General features: G+C 41.2%; 2 protein-coding genes across 3 annotated transcripts in view; one reads left to right on the forward strand and one right to left on the reverse strand.

The window, feature by feature from the left end:
* Window positions 1-27222, reverse strand: part of dock1 (dedicator of cytokinesis 1) — a 178449-nt gene that overhangs the window by 81432 nt on the left and 69795 nt on the right. For both annotated transcript variants that reach the window (XM_083932897.1, XM_083932896.1), the window contains exons 26-27: window positions 26403-26530; window positions 24738-24833 (exon numbers count right to left, since the gene is read on the reverse strand). In XM_083932897.1, coding sequence (XP_083789023.1) covers window positions 24738-24833; window positions 26403-26530 — 224 coding nt within the window. The remainder of the gene's footprint in view (window positions 1-24737; window positions 24834-26402; window positions 26531-27222) is intronic.
* Window positions 1275-18022, forward strand: insyn2a (inhibitory synaptic factor 2A; the record flags this gene model as incomplete). Its single annotated transcript, XM_083932898.1, has 3 exons — window positions 1275-2503; window positions 8493-8564; window positions 17839-18022. The coding sequence occupies 3 exons, from the start codon at window positions 1275-1277 to the stop codon at window positions 18020-18022; spliced, it is 1485 nt and encodes a 494-aa protein (XP_083789024.1).

Here is a 27222-nt window from a genome sequence, read left to right on the forward strand (position 1 = left end):
AGCAGAATGGGAGACAAACTATTAAATGAATACAGAGTAAGCAAGATAAGGTGATGGAGAAGACAGTGAAGCAAAATGTCCATTATATGGCTCCCAGGTAAGTAAACAGACGGGTGTGAAATAAGAGGTAATTCCTTGTTGACAGAAAGCAGTCATAGCAGATAAGCTGAGACGGATAATTGCCCCATGTGATTAAACTTCCATATGAGTATGTGGCGTGTTTGCTTATTGTAAATCATCAGGCAGAAGGAGAATTTATTTCTGGCAAAACATTGGAGGGAAACTGCAGATTTGTGATGCCTCCCGCCATACTACCTGGGATGGTGGGGAAAGATAATTGATATCTGAGATTCATGATGTTTCTCCTTAGCTGGGTCTTGTACTGTTCTCTGTCAAAAGTTTGTTTCCTCATTTTTTTCAGCATGTTTTCTTTTCTCTGTCCATTTAGAAAATGAAAAATGAACACACGCCATTATCACATATGTTAGAAGAGTGAAAATGTGCTCCCTTAATAGGCCCCAAATCTTATTTTTACCTAATTATTAACTGTGAGAGGGAAAGGTCAGGTTAGGAATTCTGCTGAAGCTAATTAACCATGGAAATAAATGGCACACCTCAGGCATAGTCTTCAGAATAGTCAACAGTACATTTTGACTGTTAACTAAGTGTATTTAAGTGTATTTGAGTGTGCGAGTATGTAAATGCAGTAACTGATAGCTCCCATACAAACTGAGACACAAACACTTGTCGGTGCTCAGGTGCCTGCAGCACTCACACCCAATAGTGGACCAATTTCAAAAAACCTATTGCAAATAGTCACCTACACCGAAATACATGGGGAAATAAATAAACAAAAATATCTAAAATCCCGTTTAAATGTGCCATGGAATTATGCTAAGATTAGTAAATATTTTGTAACATTTGAACCTATGACACACATGACACTAGACTTGCATGACATCACCACGCCTACAGTATCAAATATACAAACTATATTAAATGTCAAATACTTATTCCTGTTACACTTAATTATCAAGGAGAGCAACTGAAATTCAAATTCATATTTGCAATGATTTTTGGAGTGTGATGACAAGTGACTGATTAAAGTACTTTTCAATAATATTCATTAAATAACTGCACAGGTTCCTCCCTTTTCCCTAAGCTTAGAGAGATGGTGTGTTCTGCTGAGTGGGATATAATAGTCAAGGGTCTTTGTCTAAGCCATACATTACCAATGATTAACACAGTGTCTTTCTCCACGCCTCTCAGGAAACATGGTGAGCAAGGAGGGTGGCAAATGCATGCTAACCAACTCAGAGTCTGACTCGGAGGCAGCGCCGTTGCCCTCCACCTCGCTGGCACTGGAGGTGAAGTATTCCCTGGAAGCCAGTCGACAGGTGAGGAAGAGAAACAAGGCCCTGCAAGTGCGTTTCAAGGATATCTGCGAGGCACAGAACGAGCAAAGGGAGGCGGAGTTGCAGGCAGCGGGGAAGGGTGGCAAGCCAATCTCATACAAAGTGGCGTACCGCAAGTACATGACTGTCCCTGCTCGCAGATCCATCCCAAACGTCACAAGGAGCACAGGCGTGCAGACGTCCCCTGACTTGAAGAAACGCTATCAGACCTTTCCCTTTGAGCGCAAGAAAGGCCACACCTTTAAACACGTGGCGGCCGTGGAAACTTATAAAGGTCAGAATAACGGTTTTGTCATGGAGGTAAAGCAGTCCAAGGTTGCTGAGCAGGGTTTAGATGAGGAGGAGGAGGGAGCCTGCGGGGGGAGTGGAGTCCGGAGGACCAGGGCTCTGCTCCATACTAATGAGTGCATTGCCACAGTGGAGCAGCACACTGCACCTGATGGCCTATGCTCTGACGCTCTGCTGCTCAGTTGCTCTGCAGACACAGACTGCCTTGCAGACACACAGAGAGGAAGCGGAGCTGGAGTACAGGCAGAATACCAGCTCTGCAGTGTCCCAGCCAAAGCCAGGACAGGATTACAACACAGAGAGGCTGATACAGACCGCTCGGCCAAGAGGCAGCTGCTCAATCTGGAGGAGGGCTCGTCCCAAACCCTGCCGGACAGGGCCTCCAAGGTTACGGGCCCTATCGCCTGGAACTCCCTTACACAAGTGGAGTGCCTGGACAGTCCGTCTGTGCGGAGCAAGCGGAAGAAAGCCCTGCAGCTCAACGGGCTGCAGAGTGAGACGCTACCACGTTCCAGCAGAGGCTGTACAACACAGGCACAGTGCCACACAGGACAGTTATCTGCCCGGCCTCTTCGGGGGATGGAGGAGCCTCTGACACCCTGCAGAGGTGGTGAGGCTGGTGGGGCACCACCTGACCAAACACAGGAGGCCTGCAAGCAAATAGTGCCTATGAATCAGGACGGGGATGTTAAAGCACAGCTCCAGGCAATGGAAAATCTCATCAGCTCCAGCCAAGAGACCATCAAAGTGCTGCTGGGGGTCATCCAGGAACTGGAGAAGGGGGAGGCCCACAGGGAAGGGTAAGACATGTCTCTTATAACTTGTGTTTTCCACTAAAGATGCACCGATTTAATGTTGTTGCTCCCAATTACAATACTTCAGTTCAGGGTACCTGTCAATACGTAGTACCAAGTTGATACCAGTGCTCTCTTCTTCCTAAATTTAACCATTGCACGGAATTCATTGAATCGTAAAGTAACATGAGGCCAGAGATTGGTGTAGCACTAAAAAATTGAGTTGGCGGCCTACCATAACTAAATTGATAGCGGAAACTGAATTTCGAAACCTTTAATTAAAAAATGTCAGTGCCGTGGCTGTCACTGAGCCAGTGAAAAGGATTGGTGCCTCACTACTTTACACTGGTGTCAAGCATATGCTAGCAATAAGTAATAAGAAATGTTATATAAAGTCATATTTGAGAAAAGAGCTTGGTGTTCACATCAGAGACATCAGAGACACAGCGCACACTGATGATTCAGCATGAGCAAGAAAAGTACCCTCTTGATGTGTCACAGTATTACTACATCTTAGGGACAAGCTTGTATATGTGACAGTTGTTCAGTAGGGCTTTGACTGATAAACCCAGAGTGTTAAAAAGGGATCACAGCCGCATGTGTCTTTCACCTGGATGTGCCCTGCAGTGCTATCACAGTATGATTTCCCTCAAGATATGACAGACTTGCTGGAGAAAACATTGATAGACTATTCATCTCAGCCAATTAGGTCCAAATGGCTTGATGACCCACAATAAATGCTGCCTTTAAACCACATTCAACCCAAGGCTGTGAAATGGCAGACATGTTCCTGATATTTTGAAAAGGAAATGATTCAGCCACTTATCCGATGTTAGTGCCTGTTATAGGGAAGGTTTTCCTTGCCACCGTACTCTGCGGGGAATTGTTGGGTCTATGTTTATCATAAATAAGTCATAGAGTGTGGTCTTTACCTACTCTGTAAAGTGTCCTGAGATAACCTTTGTTATGATTTGGCAGTATAAATAAAATTTAATTGAAAATTGAATTAAAACATAACAATGCGTGTATAACCTTATTTCAAATGTGGATATCAGAATTTATTAGATATGCTGCTTAAAAAAATATTACCACAAGAGGGACATCAAATCATGGGATGACAGTTTCAAGTTCTTTTATTGCTTCAGCAAAAACTAGAAATTTAATAAGTGGCCTTATCCAGCTGCATGCCGTGTTTATCTAGTAAGTTCAAAGCCTTTCAAAAAAGCCATGGCCTGTGAAAAAGCCATTTACTGTCCAATGGATACTGAGTATATTCAAAAGGACTGCAGATAGCATCTACCCTGCTGAAATAGAGGATTGTCTATCCAAAGGGATGAGGCAAACAAAATGGCCAATTTGTTGAGTGAATTGCTGGGGCTTGGCACTCAGATCCCTATCTGTTTTGACCAGCACTGTGGAGAGATACAGAGTGAGAAAATCCATATAATCAACAGAATACCAACTTGGAGTCCAAAACCTGTGTGAATCACACAGACACACCTGTCAAGCGTATAGCAACACAACCACAATGTTTCAAAGGGTATGAAACTCAACTCTCAACTTGACTGAGTGACGGTGTAAAACTCATTTTCAACAGGGCTTGAGCAAAGAACAGTGTGAGTTTACACCATCTACTAACGCAGTTATCCTCCTTCAATTTTGCACAAGGCAGCCATAATCCGCCTATCACCACACTCATAAAGTGTGAAAAGGTAAGCCAACGTGGTGCCGCATGGGGAGCCATCTTCTCTGTGTTGCCAAGCACATCTGGCTTATCAGATGTGTCTAAAGTGGCAGGTGGGAGAGGACGGGAAAAAAAGGAGGGACTTAATTTATAAATAACAATTTGTGACTAGTGTTTAACGGCGCCATCTGGTCACATACATAAAGAAACAATCACATTGTCTTTCCATATGTTAATTACAAAAGCCTAAAGTCAGTGAGCAGTATAAGCCTCTTGTAATCCATCTGAGCCTAACTGAACCTCTACTTTTCTATATAAGCACAGTCGTCTTCTTCCTGTATATTTCCTTTTTTTTTTTTTTTATCGAGCCAAGGAAATTTTTTTAATGCTGCTTTAGTCACACTACATTAGCTTCATAGTCCCGTTACATAAATGTCACTGACACAACAAACAGGAGTGCCCACAGGCTATAGGTGAACTGTGAGTGCAATTACATTTGATATATAACTGCTTATGTTACATGACATCCATTTTTCATGGAAGGAAATGGAACACTGTGTGCATTCATCACTAAGCATGTGTTCAAGACATGCTACTCAGACACAAATTGAAATACAATGGCTAATGTGCTGAGACTAATAAAAAAACACACACACACACACACACACACACACACACACACACACACACACACACACACACACACACACACACACACACACACACACACACACACACACACACACACACACACACACACACACACACACACACACACACACACACACACACACACACACACACACACACACACACACACACACACACACACACACACACACACACACACACACACACACACACACACACACACACACAGAGAAAAGAAAATGCTTTTTCACTCTTATAACTATTAAAAATATATACACTAATAAAGAAGCAAGCTCTTCCATCGATCACTTCCCTACATTGACTGACCATAGTGATGATCGTCACATTTTCCCTTTGATTTCCCCTCTGTTCCCCTGATATGTGTAACCTCAGGAGGAAGATAACAAGTGTGTGGAATGGAAAAAGAAGGAAAAAACAGCTGCAAAGGGGGAGCAACCACTGGTCTTTGTAGAGATTTTTACCAGTGGATATTGCCAGTACATAACAAATGATCAAAATGTTGTTCAAACAGCATTAATATTGCTAAAATGTAGTTTAGCCGCCAGTTTTTCGACTTCCAATATACAGAGAAATATATGCAATAATCGTTTTTATATTGTTTTTATGATAAATATAGTCATATTGCCCAGTCCTATCTGCAATTGGACGTGTTTGTATACAAAGGTTTGTATCTTTAACTTTAGATCAATGATCTAGACATTTTCTATTATAGTTACTTGAGCCGTCCTAACATTTGTTTGTATTTGGTAGTGATGATTCAACTGAGACAATTTTATGCCCAGTGTCCCAAGTACGAGTCAATTAACAACATCAATTCAGAAAATGAACAGGACTCCTGCACATCGACAAACACCCAAAACAATTTCTCCCACTTTGCTACAGAACAAGAATAGAGACAACAGCTTGAAAAGCATGTGAGAGAAAGTAAGTGAGCACAACAATGAAGCGTGAGGCTTCATCTCCCTTAGTTACTCTATTATTAGAACTTCATAGATTATATGAGCAGCGCTTACCAAGCTGCAGGGGGGGAAAAGGAGTTTGCCTTAATGTCCCTACACACAATGCAAACTAGCACACACTCACATATACAGTATTCCTCAGGTACAGCCCTGCCCAGGCCATATGACCCAGTGTCAAGGGTGCAACACCATTGGCTGCATCCAACAGCTCAAAGCTCAGGAATAAATTTGCTGCATCATCAGCCGGTGTTGGCAGGCCAGACTCAATTAATAACTGATAGGGACTTGTTGCTAGCCTGTCTATTAACACTGTGTATGTGTGCATGTTTTTATGCCTTTGTACTCCCACCCACTCAGTGACCTTTGGGAGAGCTCACCCACAAAGCAGGTAGGGCTGATAAATATACTGTTAATGGCACTTTTGGCTCCACTCTCCCCAGGGAAGCTTGCTGAAATGAGCTCTGCTCCCTTATTTACTTAACTCAGTGTGAGAGAGGAGTGGGGGTGCAAGAGACAGAGGGAGAAAGAGATCTAGACAGCATGGGGGCGAGAGATAAAGAGAATAAGGGTGAGTTATTGAAAAGATGTGACCCAGCTCACCTGGGGGGAAAGTGAAGATGGCCTTGGTATTCCCTACTGCACTGCACTGTCAAGCCCCTTAATGAATCCAAGCTGCATACTTCTCTTTATCACTGGATTTATCTTTTACTCAGACTTTCCCCATTATCTCATTCGGCGACAGCCTTAAATAACAATATTGTAATCAAAACCTCTCATATACCTGTCAGCGCACATACAGTAGCACAGTAGCACATACTGTAGCACAAAAAGGATAAGATAAGGAAAGGGAATTTATGATAGCGGTTTAATTTTTATTGGCGCCGCACCTTATGGGCAGAGTGACAAGAGTCCCTGAGAGAGTATTGAAAAATGTCTCTGCAAAGGCAAATATTAGGAGGCGAGACCTAAATATGAAAGTTTAGCACGTTAACGTCAATGAGGAGAACAATCCAGGGGCTTTCGCCGCAATGATCATTTGAGAAACCTTATGACTGTTTCTGAAAGGGCAGGTTACCCCAGTTTTAAAGAAACAAAAAAGCAAAAAAGAACCTACACTTTATGGTATCTAGCCACTATGATTTCTTCCTTGAGTCCAATACAGCAGAGGTAAATGGGAATCCATTCATGGTGCTAAACACTTGCAAACATAATTTCTGGAGCAGCATCTCCCTTCAGAAAAAATGTGCACGTTACTGTAGATAATCCTCAAAATAATAATCCTCAGTGTGAACAGTTATTCAGAAAACCAGAGTACCGAGGGCACCGTTTTCTTGAAAGACATGTTGCTGGAGATTTTCACTGCTGTAAGCACCATTCCTTTGACATCCATTACAAGGGGGTGAAGGCATAAAAACCTGGGCAAATAAAACATAGTGTCTCTTGCTGTGGTGAAGTCTGTTCCACAGATTTCATAGAACCAATAAGCTTGCGACTTGTACAAATGCTTTCATCACACCGAAAACTGCTCAGTAGAAGGATGATTGTATTTAATAGCTATGTTTGATTCTATATAACCAATTGATTATGAGTGGGCGGATTAAGGATGACACCTGGGTACAACTACAAAAAGCCTGACAGTTTTACTGGGTTGACTGCTTTCTGTTGATGCAGCAGTGCAGGTCATAACCATATAAACCAACCAGCAGATGATTTCCTTTTTGCTCATGTCTTTGGATAAGTTAGTCCACAGTACCTCCATTGTTATATGCCATTAATTATATGGGGAAACTATTGCTGCCAATCAATATGCACATTTCCACATGCTAATCCAATAAGAAAGCCATTGAGCCACTGAAGCATGTAACCAAGTAGTCCCATTCATGGCCATTCCCTTGTCTTTAGCTGCCCTGTGAGAAATAAAATAATATTTTATCTCAGAGTAAACTGATAATAGAATTATAGAAAGACACACAGGATAAAACATAGGACATTGATGGGTTTTATTGTGAATTTGGTGAATCAATATGACAATGAAATAAAGACAGACTGACTGTATGACGCCAAAGGACTGCTGAGATAAGCAAAACTGTCAAAATGTATCTGCTTAGAGGACCTGTGTCATTTCCATTTCGTTATCAGACAGTAAATGATCGTAAAAAATGTCCATACTTACTGTGTGTTTTATAACACTATCTTGTACAGAACGGATTAATCAATGCTGGGATTTCTCTGGTGTCATCGAAAAGACTTAGAAAAAAAGTAGATTGAGTACTGTATGTCTTGTTGGGCTGCTGGAAATTGTGGTAGGCATTAATGTCACATTTCATATTACTAAATAATCTTTGCCACCCAACCTATTTTTCTTAGCACATTTGAAATGTGTAAGGAAATGTAACAATCCTGTTCTTGTTCAAAACTGCAGCTCTGAAACTCATCCTGCGTACTACTTTGCCTTATCTGACCTCAAATCAGTCAAATGCAGCAAATTGGCTAACACTGTGCCCTTTCTGCCCTGGTTGCCGGACACAGGCCACTCAGGAGGGCAGTGTGATTCCTAATCGCCCTCGTTTACTTGGGTCCTGCTGACGAGGGAGGACAAACAAGATGAGAAAGGAAGGTGTGAGGAAGCAGCTTAACAAGTCTTGTAATTACTCATTCACCACTCTTATCTTCCCCGCAGACTCTCCTATCGAACCGGACAGGACACCGCCAACTGCGACACATGCCGGAACAGCGCATGCATTATTTACAGGTGAGTGGCCGTTCCTTTTCAAAGACACAATGATCCAAATGTTCCCTGTCCTTTCTCCTTGAAGGAAAGTGAACAGGTGGAAAAAGGATGGTAGAGAGGAGGGGAAGTGGCAGTGGATGCCAGACAAATGTGGATGCTGTTAATGAGCACACAGGGATGTGTGACATTTATCGCTCTCTTTCTCTTTCTCTTTCTCTCTCTTTCTCTCTCTCTCTGTCTGTGTGTGTATATACATATTTGTCTGATCCTCCTATTGTCCCTTCACGCTCCTTCATTCACTGAAGGGTGTGTAGCAGGTGCAGGGTTAGCTAGAATTCAAGACAATAAGGCATGAGGTCGAAAAGAAAAAAATATAATTTCTATAATGAGTAAGGACAGGGCTACGAAAGGTGAAATTAATTACCATCCGAGCATCTCGAAATATCATCACTGTGTGCTGTTGCCAAGCAAACTGAGCCTCTGTGTACTTTTAAATTCAGTTAAGTTGATTTGACCACCAATACAGGTGTCCAAAGTCATAAGTCTTTTAGGGAACATAGTTCACTCTTTATGAAAGTATGTTTGTGTATAAGTATATATCTGCCTAGGTGTCTTTGTGTATAAATGTGTTTATATATGTGAAGCTTATCCAGAAATAAGGTAAAAAATGTCTGGCTCCAACTTCTGACTTGTGAAGATTTGCTGTAGACTGATTCCATTTTAGTCTTGGCCAGTTGGACCTTTTGGGCTCTTAGAGCTTGTGATGGGTATTTTTCAATGTTTTTTTTGACATTTTAAAAACTAAACATATCACAGATTATTAAAAAAACACACACACATTGCCACACTCACACACATCGCGCCGATAAAGGGACAAAAATTTCCAGTCGGATCTGGAGCTGATAAATACCCATAACTATTGCAGAGTCGTTGGTCCTGGGAATGAATACCGATTGTAACCTTTCGCACTAAAAGAAAAAAACTGATGTTTGTGGATTTAGTTTTTGTGTCTAGTGGGAAATGGGCTTTATGCAGTAGTTTACCTGTTTGATGGCAAAGTCATTAGCTTTGCAAGTATTTGGGTCATGAACTGAAGTATTGGATTTGACCTAACCTAATTATGATTCTAGATGAAAGGTCGAGGGATCAACAAAGTCATTAAATTCTATCCTTTAGGGACCTTGAATATCTGTAGCAAATTTCATCAATCCATCAAATAGTTGTCAAGATATTTCAGTCTGAAAAGAAAAGATATGGGATAAATGTCTGTACAAAACTTTACAATCCATCCAATAGTTGTTGAGCTATTTCAGTCTGGACTAACGTGATGAACGGACAGACTGACATTGCCATCCATATAGCCATGTAACTAGTGAGGCTAAAACTCCATGGACTAATCACTAGTTACAGCCCTAATGTAGAACTGTGTGGGATCAGCTAAAAGTTCAGTAGGTGGCCCTGACCTAGCTGCATGTTTTAACACATCTATCAGGTTCCTCTTTGATACACAGCAACAGTCTGCAGGCAGCATGAGAGCCCTTTGAGAACAATTGCATGACACCTGTACGTGCACATGTGTATGTGTGTATGGCTGTTTTTCTTTTTGGTGCTTACAAAAAGTATAAATCCAAAAATCATAAGGGGGAGGATGAGAAAGAAAGAGATTTAAAGAGTAGGAGGGTGAGAGGCAATCAATAAAAATGTTTTAAGTTGACACTTCAGTTCCACTCAGTCGACAGTTCGCCTCTGAAGAGCCATTTAAATCATTTTGTATCTACTGCCCTCAATAACTGATAAGCCTGTGGCCAAACTTCAATTGGCTCCTGAAAATGAAGGAGCATGGCACAGCTCTGTTCCCTCTGAAGTTTGAGCTGAAGAAGGTGCATCGTGAAGAGGAGTGTGTTTAAATTGCGGCAGGGCACCTGCATGTGCGCAGGGTGGACCACAAGAACAGTCATTTTTACAGCAATTTAATGACAGCAATATGAAGTGAGGTGAGCTGAATTATCGCATATGATGTGAAGGACACTGGAAGAGCACAACATGGCACAAGGGACTTAATGGGCAAAGGGTTGAGTACAGGGTTAAAGTATGGATGTCATAGGACAGACTGCTGAGATGGGAGCTCGCCTGGCATTATAAATCAGTCAGTGCCATGTTTAATGGTAACTCTGTGTGATTTGACCCTGGGGAAGAGAAGGTCCTGCTTCCTCTGCTCGACCAATCCTCCATCACCACTCTGTCTACCTGAGTAAAGCCCAACTGTGCTTGCCCTGTGTTCCAGCCTCTGCAGATTCAAGAGACATTCGCTTACCATCCCTGCAAATCTTTGAGCACAAACTGCAGTATGATAATAACACGTTTACATTATTAATATATATATGATAAATTCAATTTTAAGGTTCTTTAGTGTGGAGATATTCTTGGCAACTCAGAGTGTACCTATAATCATCACTGGTGCTCATTTATATATTACAATGACCTGAATTCCCGGTGATGGTTTAAAAAATGCAAAATGCTGGCTGCAATAAAAGCTACGATTTAGTGTGTCCATCAGAATATGAGCCAATTATACATATTATACATATAAGCCCCTAGATAGAAACTGATTGAATATTATATAAAGGTCTCAAGGATTTGTCCCCTGACTTGGTCGATGCTGACCATGCACACACAATAACTGTTGCTACATTAACATCAAAACTCAACAATTTCTTCCTAGACCTTCCACAATCTACTGAAAAGCTTCATCCGTGGAGGAGGAAGTGAAGAAAAACATAAACTCGATACAAAATGGAAGGCTCATTTTTGACAAAGCTTGTCGGTGCCTGGCAAGGTTTCAACTTGATAAAGGGCAGACATTTCTAAGTGAGATGTTTGAAATCTGTTAAATTGACCCCGGTTCTCCTTTAAGAGACTTGCTTGGCATGGTGAATTGTGTTGATTGGACACAGAATTAAATATAGCAGTTGTTTTCACACAGGCAGGAGGATTAAATGGCAATCTAATTACTTAGATCTCCATGAAAACAACCTCTCTGGAGGTGGAGAAACACAGCATAGGAAGCAGAGCTGTGAAGAAATACAAACTGTACGTGGAAAGAGTAGCTGCTTATTATTTCTATTAGGATTTTTCTGTATGTTCATGTTTTTGTGCCATAGCCGAACAAGCCCTGCATTTATGATGCAGCTGATCTCAGGACCAGAATGAACATATGGGTCCATAAATCGTTTACACAGCCCAGTAAGGAGCCAGCCAAACACTCCTCAACATAATATCAATTTGTCCAAGAGTATATGGCATCAACTCAGAGCTCATCCTTAGCATAACAACAGCACCAGATCAATTCGTTGCTGAGGCCTATGGGCATGGACTTCAAAAAGAATAAAGAACTTGCTGTAGCCTCTTGTCCTTGGCTGGTCCCGCTTTCTTCATCTTGAACTCATCCTCGTGTTTCTTTTAATCTCCCTTAACTTTCTATCTCACTGTTTCCCCGGTAATCATCTCCTAACAGCAAACAGGGTATGTTCAAATAAACTTGGGGATTCAATGCTTAATACAACGTGCATGTCATTGGGAAAGGGATGAAGAGATTATTACAATTCATTCCATCTTGCCAGGTGATGTAATGTCTGTCACTGAGAAAGGTGGGGGAGGAATGGAAAAAGAAGTCACACAGTAAAAAAAACATGAGAGACAAACACAGACAGAGAGAAGCTGGAAGGGAAGAGAATGAGCCAGACAGGCTGGTACAAAAAAAAGCTAGGGATTTGAAATGCATTCCACTTTTTTTGTAAAGCCACAGGCATTAATTGTGATGTGGCTTGATGCTGAAACCCTGTAATACAATTTCCCTCACATTTAATTTATTATGGCTAATGTGCTGATCAAACAGGGAGATAAAATTAAGTGGTTGTGATTGAGGAAGGCGATTGGGAAGGTCCCTACCACTGGGTATCATCGTTCACAATGGACTAGTTATTTCCCATCAGTCCAATTTTGTCATTAGCTTGCATGTCTTGATCATTATACTCATTATCTGATGGTAAAACAGTCTCTGAATAACACTGTGCACTGCAAATAATATAATATTTAAAAAAGGAATGGGTATTTAAAAAGGGAGGAAAAATCTCCATCTATTGTGTGAGGCTATGAAAATCAATTAAGCGTAGCTAAAGGCTGAAGAGCTGATTACATTATAACATATGGAAATTACTGAGCAGCGAGGCTGTCCTGCCGCACGACTCTGCTGGGGGAAGATATCTCTTTTTGTGCAAGAATAATGATGTTTTCCAACATGGTGGCAAGCTGTTACCATAGCTACAAAAGTGATCCTCGGTAGGACAGACAGTGTGAAGGGACAGTGAGGACAGTCGGTAGAGCACATTCACACTCAGGGAAGATAAGGCAATTAAAAAGAAGGCAGGGTGAGAATGTGAAACGGGGAGAATGAGAGCGGATGAAGGTGACGGAGAGAGATAAAGACTCACGGATGTTAAAAGTGGAATTAGGGGCAGGTGAGAGGTGTGTCCCCTTTGACGATGCATGAGTTTCTTTTTCTTTTCTTGTATATACACTTTTTAGAGAGCAGGAAAAAGTGAAAAAGAGAGAGCAAAAACAAGAGTCAGAACAACTGCGTGTGTGTGGTTGTGTGTGTGTGTGTGTGTGTGTGTGTGTGTGTGTGGGGGGGGGGGGGGTGAAGATCAACAAAGTCCAAAGGGCCTCCTTTAATTTGTTCCCATCCAACAACTCACTCGGGAGAGGCAGCTTGGGGAAAGGAAAACGCCAACAAAATTCACTTTCAGCTAAAAATCAAAATGTGGAGCGACGCAGCAGGGCCCGTGAGTTTCATAAGAAGATGCTGATAACTGGGCCGGGTAGAGACTAATACATTTTTCATTAAAAGGCCTTGGAGTATGTTTCAAAGATGAGATGATTATCTTTTCACTTTTCCAAATGAAGTTATGCAGATTTTTTTTTTTTTTCAGTGACATTTACGTTTTCTTTCTACGCTGTTGCCAAGCCACAGGCCACTTTCTTATATGATTCTCCTGGCCGATTAAAAGCCTTGTTTATTTTACAAGAGTAGCATTTCTAATTAAAGACTAAATTCAGCTTGACAAAAATAACTCAGGCTAAGATACAATAAACAGCTACTGTTCAGAGCATCCTGAGATTACAGTTTGTTCAAATATGTAAACTGAGGATCTTTAATAGACTTTAAGGATTGAGTCTGACTATAATACCGAAATAGAGCTTTATTCAGAGTGAAACTACTGTGATAAAGCACATACAGATAGCATGTGAACTTGAAAGGACACTCACAAGATTATAGCTGATGACATCACACACCTGGTATCAAGTGATGTAAACAATGCGTAAACATGTCAGATGAGGCGTGTAAACATGTTGAACGAAGGCTTGAAATGGAGATGCACAAACAGGGTTTCTGCATGAGCTAAGATGTCAGTATGGACTTCTATCTTTTGAAAATCATGTCATATTTGTGTTTAACTGCATGAGATTTTAAAGGAATCATGGCAAAGAGGGAGAGATTGACATGCAACAAAGGTCGAAGCATGTGTTCAAACTTGCAGTGTTCATGAACCATCAATTTGAAACTGCCATTACAGGTTCATTCCCATGTCACTGCCATTTACTCACTCGGACCTACAGCCATGTTGCTTTTTGAAAAAAATGTTTTAATGTAAAGAGGTACTACTTCAAATTTAAAGCCATTATTGGTAATTTTCTTGTTTCAAGCATCTTATTAAAAAATAGCTTAATTTGGGGTGCCTGTTGGCTCACTTATGTTCAGAGTGAGGACCCTGTGTACAGAGGCTAAAAGTTCTGGCCTAAGCAGCCAGGGTTCAACTCTGGCCTGCAACCCTGTGCTGCATGTCGCCCTCTCTCTCTCCCCCTTTTCCTTTCTGTCTTCAGCTGTGCTTTAATAAAGACAAAAGGGCCAAAAATATAATCTTTTAAAAAATGAAGGAAAAAAAATAGCTGAATTTAGTGTTGAAAGTAAGGTTTATGCTAGACTTTCTTTTTAAAGGCCAATATGACCATTAATAGTCTAGAATTGAGGCAGAATAAAACAACTACTGGATATTTGTTTCAAACAGCGATATAATAACCTACATTTAAACAGCAGGCACATCTACAGTAGCTGAGGTGCGATCCACAGTAGTGAAAGTAGCTTTGGGAGATTTAATTATGGCATGTCAAATAACCATGTAACCTTTTTTTGTGTATGTAATATTAGGCTATTTAATATGTAATTAATGCATTTATTTGGCATATTAACTACATGTAATACTGGAAAATATGTACCCCGATATATCCTGCAAGGTAGATAAGTAATCTTAAAATACTGCCAAAGGTTCTAAAGTATCTAAATATTCTACAGTTAAGCCTACAGAAGCACACGCACGAATGCAGTGATAGTTTACAGTATGCACATAGAAAATAAATTGTGTGTCCATGCAGTGCAAATTAACTTGAGCCATGGATGTACAGTAACAACAGTCTCAGCAGTATTAGGCTTACACTAAAGGGTAGGGAAAATCCTATTACCATGAGTGAATGTGTGTTTTTGTGTATATGTGTGAGAAACATATCCCATTAAGCTACACTACTTACCCGAAGATGCCCCAAAACTGACAGAGAGATCTGTCTCTGTGCCTTTACACAGTCTTAATTGAAGGCTTTTTAAGAGAAGAAAAAGGCACAATGAAATACTCAGCACACTGCTTCACCTACAATATCATTAGACCCTAAGAAACACCAAGTAACTGATCACAGGATCCTTTGATGCTGTGTTACAACGGTTATTGGAGCTAAAAGAGCCTGATAAGCCACGATTTTGTAGAATTACACTTAATACATGAGCAGAAAATATCATGATCTTTTTATACATCATGAGAGAGGGCTGTGTTCACACATGCAGATGGGTTCCCTGAGGACCGTCCAAAGGAAGAAAACAAGTAAAACTAGTATCAAAGTGCTTTTTATGATATCGTAAGACAAATCAACAGTAAGAAAGCATCAATAAAAAGGAATCTGTGAATGTAAGGCAGTGAAAAGATAATGCGGTCAAAAACAGACTGGATGAAACAGCCAGGGTAAATCATGCAAGATCAGGAAAAGGCATGTTAGTGGAGGGTTTTTAGGACTGCTGCAGCCCAATCATGCTAGAAAATAAGGTGAGTCTTCAGAAATGAGATAAACTTATTGGCAAACTTAAGGGTACAAGAGGTGGGGGACTGGAGTCACAAATATGAGGACACACATGACTCGAAAGATGATCAAACATTAGACAGCGCTGATCAAATATGACAAGCACTGCCGTTTCGTTGCTGTGATCAGTTGCATGTCACGTTTCGTGGTTCTGATTAGCTTGAGGTCTATCTAATTGCATCTAGAAGCACTTTGCAAACTGATTTAAGTGTGGAAACATCAGAATTTCATATGACTTGACTTGTGACTTGACTTATAGCAGAGGCTCGACTTGACTTTCTTGATTCTCGCCAAAGTAACTTGGGATTTGCGTTTAGATCAGTGACTTGGACATGTGTGTGACAGCGAAACCAAGAGGTCCCAAATATAATATGGAGCCAATTTTTTTTGCAATACCAGAAAATCTTAAAATGAATTCTAAATTTGATTGGAGGGCTTGCAATTGCCAAAAGCCTGGCTGCTAATCTGCATGATCAGCACTACATGAATCCTCCTTTCCTTTTTGGTTTGGTTGTTTAAATTAATATGTTTCACTATTATTCTGAATATAACAATATTCAGAATTTGCAAGGCTGGGGTAGAGATGCATGCCCAAAAGAAAAACTCACATTTCTGGTCGGAAGGAGAAACACACCAACTACTACTAAACAATATGAAAAACTAAAACAACAGGTTTTTGGATATGCACAATCACACATGACAGCAACAATGTTTTCAAGAAGGTGCCCAAGGAATGAAAGAGGTAGACTGTATTCACAAACAAGGACGACAACACACACACACACACACACACGCACACGCACACGCACACGCACACAAAGTGAAGTGGATTTATACCAGTGTAATTAACAGTCTGTGATTTATTGCTAATTGCGGCAGTGTTCTTGGCCCCATGTAAAGGCCTGAGTCAAACAAAAGCAAAGTGCTGAGTGTCTTGTTCAGCACCCAACATCCACTGGCGTCAGTTTAAGACATCCACATTTACTGTTCTATTCTAATCGATTCTAAAAGCATCAACATACATAGCAAATCTGAGGTATTGAAACAGACATCATCACCTGCACCTACAGATCACCTGTCATAGTAATCCAACATGCAGTACTTTGTGCTGAAATTCTATTAAATGTAGATTTTTACTTTTTAAATATCTCTCAAAAAACATGTCTTTCGTAACAACAGGCAATCAATACAGATGCCTTGCATTTCAATCAGAGCAGACAGCCGAATGTCTAGCTCACCTTGAGACTGCATAATCTCTCAGGATGGTAAACGGTAGCATCGAGCTCGGCACTCTGCAGGATTCATGAAGTGGATCCTGCTGCTGTTATGTAAGTCTGTCCATCAGAGTCCCCACAGCCAGACTCAGGCTAGTGGCTGGAGGAAGCTTTAGCAGATTAAAGTCCCTCAACACTTACCACGGCTAAGACTGTAATCTGAGTTTCACTTAGCAGAACCTAGCGGTCAGATGTGCGTGGGCGTGGGATTACAATGATGGCTGGTCCAGATAAATCCCCTAGCACCCTGGTGAACGATGAGTACACAGAATAAAGGGGGGGAAAAACTATCCTTGTGTACACAAAAATTCATTCATTTTGCATCCCAATTACCTTTTACTGATGCTGTAATATTGTGCAGGGATCAAAGCAACATAATATAAACTAAAATCCCAAAAGGCCCACATCAATGCCCAGGTTCTGAGCAAAGCAAATGATCTTCGGTTCAACACCCCCCTCCAGTGACAAAGCACTCCTGACTGGGAAAAATACTAATAGGCTTCCCTATCGCAGTATTGAAATAATCGCAGCCTGTTCAAAGAAGTAAATCCAGGTTTTCTATTACAGTGAATATATTGTCAGGAAATGCTGACAAGCAAGCAGTATAAAATAAAAAAGAGGGAGGCTTTCTACTTAAATACAATAAAAAAAACATGAAATATTATGGTTAGCATGTATTCTAATAGCACTGTAATGTAACGTGGGTGAGGTGGTGTTAATACCTGCATGCAGCAGTGAGCTTGTGTTTGAGCTGGTTGTGTGTCTCTGTTTCTTTGCTGCAGTGTGGAGCTGGACTTCAAGCAGCAGGAGGACAAGCTGCAGCCGCTGATGATGAGGCTTTGCCCTACGGAGGACGGCCACTTTGCCTCCCTGCCTTACCCCCAGGAGGCCTTCACCTCCACCCCAAAACGCAAGTCCAAAGCTGACTCCAAGAAGCATGCTCGCTGGAAACTTTGGTTCCTGTGAAAACACAGGACGGTCTCCGCCCCCCGCTACTGATGCACAGGATTTAAGCATCCGTCTGGTTGTTCATATTTGCTTGGTTTATCCATCATCTTCTGTTTTGATCAAATCTCCTTGGCTTTTTATAGACCTGGTCACCGGTATTAACGGAGAGCTTTCCCAGTGGATACTGAGCCCTTTTCAAAGACGACAGGATGTGTAATGGGACACAAGCGTGGATTCCATGGAAAATTCAAAATACTTACCAAAAATGGATTCAGAATTATTTTGAACTCATTTACTCAAACAGGGTGTGAAAAATTGCACCAGGGCAACATATTTGGAGATCAGCAAGGTGAGAAGACACATTTGATTTCCCTCTGTCTATTTGCATATATTTTTTGCTAGCAGACATCTACGAGGTCATATTCTATCATAGTGCTTCAGTGAGCGTCACATTTCTGTACACCTGTTGGGACTCTGTCTTTCCCCCCAGCCTCCAGGAGAGGTTGGCAATTCAACCACAATGCTCTGAGGCCTACATCAACAGCATTGCAAAGCACAACTAACACTGTTCAGGATACATTTTCTGCAGAGTAATTGAAAAGAAGTATTTTGACGATTAATTCACACGTGTAGATCACCTACTAATCATGGAGCCCTCATAAGATCTAAAGAAGAGACCTAAAGGACAAAGAAGTCAGAGGTGTTTATTGGAGTTCTATGATCAACTTTTTATCCATCTTTAAATGTCTCCTTGAATCATCTGACTTTGAAGTAAAGAATGAATAAATAACACTTATTTTCTTAATAACATTTGCAAAGTTAGACGTCAATGTACTTTTTTTCTATATAAATATATATCTATATAGATTCACTTTAAGGTTTGGTTGAATATATTTATTTGAGCTGCAGTGAAGGGGGCTGTGCATAAAAGCTATGGTGCATAGGAGAAAAATGTATTATTCTTATCATTTCATACATCAAACTTAGTTCTTAGTGCACATGGTCATTGAAACCCATTACCCTAAAGAAAGGCCATACAATCAACTGCATCAGCATAAAACTACAGAGTTCTGGCTCAACACAGAAAAGTTCCTTTATTGTTTCAGTCATGAAACCAAGTATAATAAATACTGTTGGTTCTCAGCACATGTGAGGGGTAACAGAAGATAGCTGTGATTGTATTGCTGCAGTATCCTGCATCAGCTACTCCGTTAGCTACTGAAACCAAGCCAGAGACTGAATGTGCCACTTCTGATCACACCCAGGGCTTCTACAGTGCAGGGTGGCAGGCGTGTAGCCTTGCATGCTTTTTACGACCCTCGGATTTTGCAGGATATTTTCTAGCTTTTAAAGAAACAATTTTTAAAGAGAATGACAAAAAGGTCTTTCTGTTTTGTTTCCCCCCCCCCCCTTTTTTTAATTACTAGCTCCTGCTCATCACTTCCCATCTATTCGACTGTAAAATAAAAACATCATGTAGTAAATCTATACAAGGTTCAGAGAATATGTACAGCCAAAATAATATTTGCTTTTACTATATATAAATATATGTTGTATAGCAACAAATAGGGCTAATACAATTTTAATGAGTGGGAAAGCAGCCAATAACTAAAAGAAAAACATGACGTTAACAACAACTGCAGGAGCATAAAAACGAAGTCAAAGCCAAAAACACTGCCCTAAAAAACAGGAAATGTGCCAAAATGGTTTCAAGGGCATACAAGACGCATCTTTATCTACTGTCACAACAATACCTTGCAAACCACTAGAGGTCAGTGGTTTGACCTTCACAAGCTCCAACATGCTGCTTTCTGTTGGCTACATGTGATCACACCTCCACTCTTGTACATGCCGGGTAGGTTTCTTTCAGTAGTTATACTGTAGCATCAAGAGAGAACTAGATGTTTATCTGTACCTTAAAGAAGTGCAATTGATTTAATATGTGCAATACTGTGTATTTTATACTGTTTTTAAAAAATAAATAAATCAAATAAAGATATTTAATATGCAAAATATGAAAAATAAAAACAGACATCTACAGAGCTCTCAAAGTTTGGAGGACACTGATTGTCTTTTGCGTAGCATAGTCACATAGCGTAGCAAACATTAATAGGTTTTTATTTTCCCCAGACTCGCCCAAATTACAAAAACAAAAAAAGTGTCTCTGTTTCTGGAAAGACATGTTGCTTTTGAAATGTACTATGAATGTATTTTCTTTCAATGCTGTGAGCACCACAAGTGAAATGTCATTCACATCAACCACAAGGAAGTGTCGGCAGAAATCTCAGAGGCTAATACCTCAAAGCATGGGAAAACATAACTAAAACTGTATGCATGGATAAACACTATCATTGGGTAAGCGAGGAAATGTGTTATTTTGTATATTGAGAAAATCAACTCTGTAATTTAAGATTTCACCCAGGCTTAGTTTGAGAATTATGTATGCAAAGCAATCAACTCAACAATCTTATGAGATGAAAAGCGGGAGATAAGATTGAAAAATCCACCTAAAATTGGGCCTGCGATCTTTTTGATGTAATGGCATGGCACGACATGAGAGCAGAATACAACAGAAGGATGAGCAGCAAAGGGTTTGTGGTGCATGCAGACAACCTGCCTTAGAACCTGCTTCTCTCCCCCTCCCTCCCCCCCTCATCTGTAGCAAGGCCATCTCCACAGGGCTTCCCTTGGGTGGATGTTTACAGCACAGTACTGAGGGTACAAACACGAAACCCAGTGCAGCTTCACAACTCGTATTCTTACACCCTTTAACCGCCGTCCACTGTGGTTGGAATATGACGAGCATCACCACGTGAGTCCCAGTGGTTTTCATGCAGCGTTGACAGTAAACACACTTCTGACATGAGTTGTTACAGGGTCAATAAACCCAAGAGGACGCTCAGTCAAAGTTTGAACACCGGAGAGGAAAGGACAGGTGCAGCAAGTGAGTGATAAGTGCACGTCTGAGGCATTATGATGCAGCGCCATATCTCACTATGCTTCTTTTCTGTAAGAGCTCTGCAGCAGTCTGGCCAGCAGGAGAGAGACACAGCGAGGGAGAGAAGCAAGGTGATACTGAGAGGGATATTTGAACAGAAACAGATATAAAGATAGATAAAGAGAGTGAGTAATACAGAGAGCCAAGGATACAGAGGAGGCTTCTGATCTGAATAGAAATCTCTGAACTGGCTTTGATGCAATGTATTTGGTCAGTGAGTGCATGCAGCAAATAATGAGCTCCAGGCAGTCCTTATAGCTGGTCAGCTCCATACTGTCAATCAATAGCAAGTCCTTCCCCTGCAGATTTCGCCTTCATCCCTCCTGCACACTGCAGGAAAACTGGCAGGATAACCAAGAAGAAAGGCAGCAAACTATTCCCACAACCTGTTGTTAGTTAGTCCTCAAAACCACAGCTATGAAACGTTTAACATGTAGTGTTCCAACACTTTCAGTCCAGTACCTTCAGAACTGTAGGTAACCTGTACAGATATGAATCTCAACACCAGATATGTTGTGCATTTCTACCGCAGAGGCTATTCTTTGATGTAGGCCTGGTTATGACTGGATGGTGAGAGCTGTGGACCGCCATACGCTGAGAAATGAGCTGAAAAAATGAGTAGATTTTTTTTTTTTCATTTCTCACTACTCAATCCACACTGTATTTACTCTTCACCAACAGTGCAGAGGAACATCTGCACCAATCATTGACTTGATTGCATCAGAGAGGTGATGAAAAACTGGTCCCGAATGGAACAGTTCTATTGGTAGCATCCACAACTTTGGCAATGTAAATGCAAAAATAACCATTCTAATGTACAACAAACTGAACTGAACTGAACTGAACTGCTCAAAGGAAAAAAGGCTTTAGACAGCATTATGGTCAATCAACTGTCTAGCATTGTTTCAAACACATCCTCAGGTCTGTTTGGTACACGATATTATTCTTTTCAGGCGTTTGCTAACAATGCATTACAAATATATGCGAAGGTCAAGGTTGCAAACATGACAGATTCGTAAAAACGCAAAGGTTTGTTTCATTGGTCTTGTTGGAACTTTGAAGTGTGTGATATTCAGATTTTTTTTCCAGCTGCAGCTTTGTACCCATGTGTATCTGCAGGGCTCATCCAGAAGCCTAGCACTAGAGGAAAATGAAATTCAAGGGCATAAAGGTAGAAGTAATTTCAGCAGGGACAGCCAAAATGTTTCTGCTACTATCCTAATGTAAATGTATTCACAAGGACTCATCTCAACGTGTGTGAGGGTGGACACGAATATAAAGTTACAGACTGCTGGTCCGACAATGCAAATGTGTGGCCATGCTGTGTAAGTCGCTAATAAGCGTAGCACTGCAGTGACAATACACAACAAAACAGAGGCCATCAAGTCGTCACTTATCACTCATCAACATTCTGAGCCCACCACCTCTAGGAGAGAGGAAAGAGAAGAGAGACATAGGCCTAGTAGAACATTAATGAATAAATCTAAATGTAAGTGGCTGCCACTCAGAAGAACAATGTCTGCAGTTGGCTGCGGTGTTGTGTGAGCAGCAGCGTGCAATCTGCCAGCAGAGTAGGCAGCAGTGACCAGCGGCAGTAACAACAGCCCTGACACTTCCAGCAGGACTAACTGGGTCTTATAGCTCTTAGAAAATTCACATCTCACTTTATTGATCAGGGGTACGGCTTTAGGGGGCTGATTATAATGCAGCTTCTGTCCCCAAGTACAATATAATGTATAGTGTTCGAGTCAAAGAGAGACAAGGCTTTCATGTGACCTCTAACTCCCACTGGGTAAAAAGGCACTCTGCAAACTGATTCTAAATATTGTGCAGGGACTTAGAAATGTCAATGCAATGGAATACAGAGGCTAGTAGCTATAGAGGCGGCAGCTGACAAAAGGTAGGGATCAGTAGGGACAATAAAAGCAAGCAATATATAGGGGAGAGAAGGAAGGTAGAGGGCAGCCGCAGCACATGTATATAAAGTAGTTTCAATGTGGTCATAGGGGGTTATGAGTAGAGCCGTTTCATTAACCAGAAAGGAAGCGTGTGTGTGTTTTTTGCACCATTCAGCAGCCGCTGCTGGAAGCATGGAATGCCACTGCATTGGCATTGGGGGAGGGGGTCACTGAAATGGGCACAGTATATTACAGCAGAGAGGAGGCCTGCGTATGTTGCCTTGATGAGTGTTAATGGTCTCTTTTAAAGTCATAGGTAAGTTCATAAGTTCCAGATCTGAAACATAAATACAAATGAAAAAAAAAAATGGATGGAGCAGAAGATGCACCGCAATGGCAGTTAGTCCATGTTCTCACAAAATATCTAGTCGTGTACAACCTCTTTTCCAAATGAGACTTTTCAAAACTCTCTGACCATGAGCCAGACGGGACGGCGCAGAGCCTATATCCCTGGCATAACAATGAAGAGATTGGAGAGAGAGTTATTTGGAGACCCCCTCCAGGCAGCTGGCTGGAAGAGAAGGGGCAGCAGGGACGCCTGGGCTCAACTCACAGCTTCATTAGCTTTACATTATGCTGTGTGAGGCACGCTGGCGATCTGTTTCACAACAGAGGGCTCCCTATTGACACGATTAGCTTGGTGCACTGCTGCAATACCTTTAGACTGAGGGGGAGATGGAATGAAAGAACTAAAAGAGAATCCCTGCTTTGAGAGGAATGAAGAAGAGAGTAAGACAGGACACAGGGGACAAAGGATGAGTGCTGCGGACGTATTATAGCACAGTGACATAACACACGCTCACAACCACACACTGCATGATTAGTGTGTGATAACTCTGGGTACTGTTGGGTTTTTTTTAAATCACTCTCTGCTGGTGTGGCTCAGTGCCTGGCAATAAAAGCAGATAAGCTTCCATTTAAACAGGTGATGCTGTTTCCTGCTGCTCCCCAGATACCACACACACGCACGCACGCACGCACGCACGAGGAGGAAGGATGCTATGCTACAGTATCAATGTGATGAGTCAGTATCATATGACTACATATTTTAATATACATACAGGAAGTCCAGATAAAATGTCTCTCTCATCACTCTGCTGTATTTAAGTGAGCAGTAAAAGTACCTTTAACTGCCCTCGGAGGAATCTCTTTCCCCATAAATCCTTGCATAAAAACGACATGTGTTTATTACCCAAGTCTCACTTTCAAAGTGAGGATGCAAAAACAGGATGCAATGAAATGAGTCAAAGAATAGCAAAGTTGATATTCCTGAGTCAACAAATACAGAAGTGGAAATAAGGCAGACTGCAATGCTATCGAGCTCTAGCTGAGAGCGTGATTGGGTGAAGGATGCTTACGGAAGTGCAAGGGGCTACGCGGCTTCTGTGATAAGATTACAGCACAGAGCACCAGAAATCTTCTAAAAAGTGAGGGATCAGACAAAACAAAGAAAGCAAAAACACACACAAAAAACAGCGTGAGACGGCAAAATCAAAAACACATACACACACACTGATCGGCACGAAAAACAACTGGCTGAAGAAAGATATGAGCCCGATCAGAGTCACTGTTTGATTGAGGTTGTGTGAAAGCATTCTGCCAAGGTAGACTTTACCTTTGATGATAGCTTTGGAATGAAATTGGAGTTGCAGTGGGCCTGTGGGCAGTTAAACTGGTAGTAGTACAGAGTGAGGCCTCTAAATTGGAGTGTGTGTAAGTGTAAGAGTTTGTATGTGTGTCATAACCGAGGAGGGCAAATAGTTTCAGACAAACTTACTATGTGAGGAGAATCGCGGCCCATGGAAATGACTGTCCTGTTAACTGTCCTCAGCAGCTTCTCCATGACAATCTGCATGTGCCACTGGGTGGGACCCTGTAAAAAAATAATAGTTATTATTTTTCTTACCTTTTTAAAAATGACTATAAACACGTCTTCGAATTGCTTCATAATAGATTTTTTAAATGACTGAACATCGGGGAAAATTGATGAATCGCGGCAGAATCCTGAAACCTCAACACTTTTGGTGATTCCGATGGGCTAAAAGTATGTCATATCTTATTTGGGCTCAAATAAGGAGAGTCACTTTTCAATAACTGCTTAAAAGCAAAATTCCTGACGTGGGGGCCAGAGGTGGGGGCTTCCTCCTTTAATTGCAAGACCATCATGAGTCAACTGCTTGTCTCATGGTCCATGGATCACAGGTTTTTTTAGACATCCCTCTGACTTAAATAACTGTGACTTCTTAACTGTCTTTGTCTTTATCAAATCATATGATAAAGGTTAATACTGCTTCAAAAACTTTAAACTTTGACGATACTTTAAGGACATTAACAATAATTTATACATTGTGAATCCTAGCTTTCGGAAGGGGGAAATACCCATGGGACAGTTGTACCACTTTCCATGGACTTGCTTATTAGCGAGTTTGTGTAAGCACATGGCTGTTTCTCTGTTTCTACCTATCTGTGGGAGGAATCCTCTAAGCATCGACTTTCAATAATTTACACAGCACACACGGTTAAACAAAAGTACACAAAAGTTATGATTTTTTGCTTTTAAATATACAATTAATGCATAACTCCTAGCATGGTATAAGATGTTAAGACTTAGAAACTCAACTGGACAGAAGTATTCTTTCCTATCCGATTCCTTTTCTAATCTATGTATTAATGGAAGTCTATGAATGTGTGCAGTGCAGGACAGGTATGAAAGAGGGAGGAAGGGAAAGCAGCACAATAAAACATGAGACAGAAGTAGTGTGAAAGGGAGAGCAAGTGGGAGATAATCCCTAACGGAGTGTGAGGGGCCAGGCCGTGGTGATCAGTGGCGTGGAGAGTCTGAAAGGGTCCGAGGGAGAACATCAGGAGTCTGGGCATGGAAGAGGATGAAACACGCTTGTGAAGCAGCTGAATGTTGGTAGCATGTGTGCATGTGAGGTCTGAGGATGATACCTAAGAGTGTGAGGGATGTGGAATTGAGTCATCTATTAGTTGGTTTTCAAAAGTTATAACACATTTGATAATTGAAGTCACTTATCAGAGAAGATTTGCTGCTTTTCTCCATTAAGTGTAATTGTAAATTGAATGTTTGGGGTTTGAACTGTTGGTGAGACAAAACAAGCTATCAACACTGCATGAAGCAGAGCTCATCAACATGTTTTTGGAGCACGTTCGTTGTGTTGAAGATAGCCTGTAGCCACACGGCGATGAATTATTGAGCAACCCCAACTCTACAGGTTGGCAAATTAACGGTGCTGTAAAATGTGCTACTTTCAGGGCATGCAAGGCTATAAAATAAATTAAGAACAGCACACTGTTTAGTAGCTATTCAGTAAAAGAACAGTTTCTTCTCAATGGAGGGTCTCCTGGACATCTTTGTTACGTTACTATTTATCCCAGAGGGAAATAAAAGTACATAAAGCTGCAGAGTGGTGTTCCTCACCACATCCTTCCTGTAGAGCACCTCCAGGATGTCACTAAGCAGCTGGCAGCAAGCCTTCGGCTCCTCCCGCTTCTCCAGGTGGAACTTCAACTGGTCTGTCATCAGTGGCAGGAGGATCTCACGGCAATCTGCAGGAACACCAGCAAATACACACATTACGGCGCCGCTCAACACAAGGAGCAGATGATGGAGCTGCACAACGCAGTACAGCATATGCTCACAACTCACTCTCGATGAAGACGCAAACAGCTTGTTAATGGCTTCCTCCCAGCTCAGAGGATTCAATTAAATCAATGTACAGAATTCATTTATTAATTAAACTGAAGTGTTTCCTTGAAATAGTTACAGTGCAATAGCATGAATGTCAGTACAACATTTTCAAACGGAGACAATCAGAAACCTCACTTGTTATCAGGTATGAACAAAATATAATATTCCGGTCAAATCGCTCATAATGATCCCTCCAATATTGTCCTTTGTCTTTGTGGCCTTAATCAAAGCCCCTAACCTCCTATAGCCCCAGTGAGTAACAGTACTAGTTGTACTGTTGTATTTACATGTTTAATAAAACTATTATCCAGAGGGGAGGAATTATTTAGTTGACAGAACTATAAATTCTTTATGTCCCCATTGCACCAAAAAGTAGAGGCAGCAGAAAATAACTTTTTTCACCATCTCTGTCAAAGTATCAGTTATAATTAATTCAACACAACATGCAACCAAACCCAACCAAGGGTTTGGCTGATGTTGACAGCAACAACAAAAGGTGAATTTCCATATGCAGATGTTAGAAATTTGGCAATCGGACATAGAGGACAGC

The sequence above is a fragment of the Echiichthys vipera genome (assembly GCF_963691815.1).
Source record: "Echiichthys vipera genome assembly, chromosome: 18".
Taxonomy (NCBI): Eukaryota; Metazoa; Chordata; class Actinopteri; order Perciformes; family Trachinidae; genus Echiichthys; species Echiichthys vipera.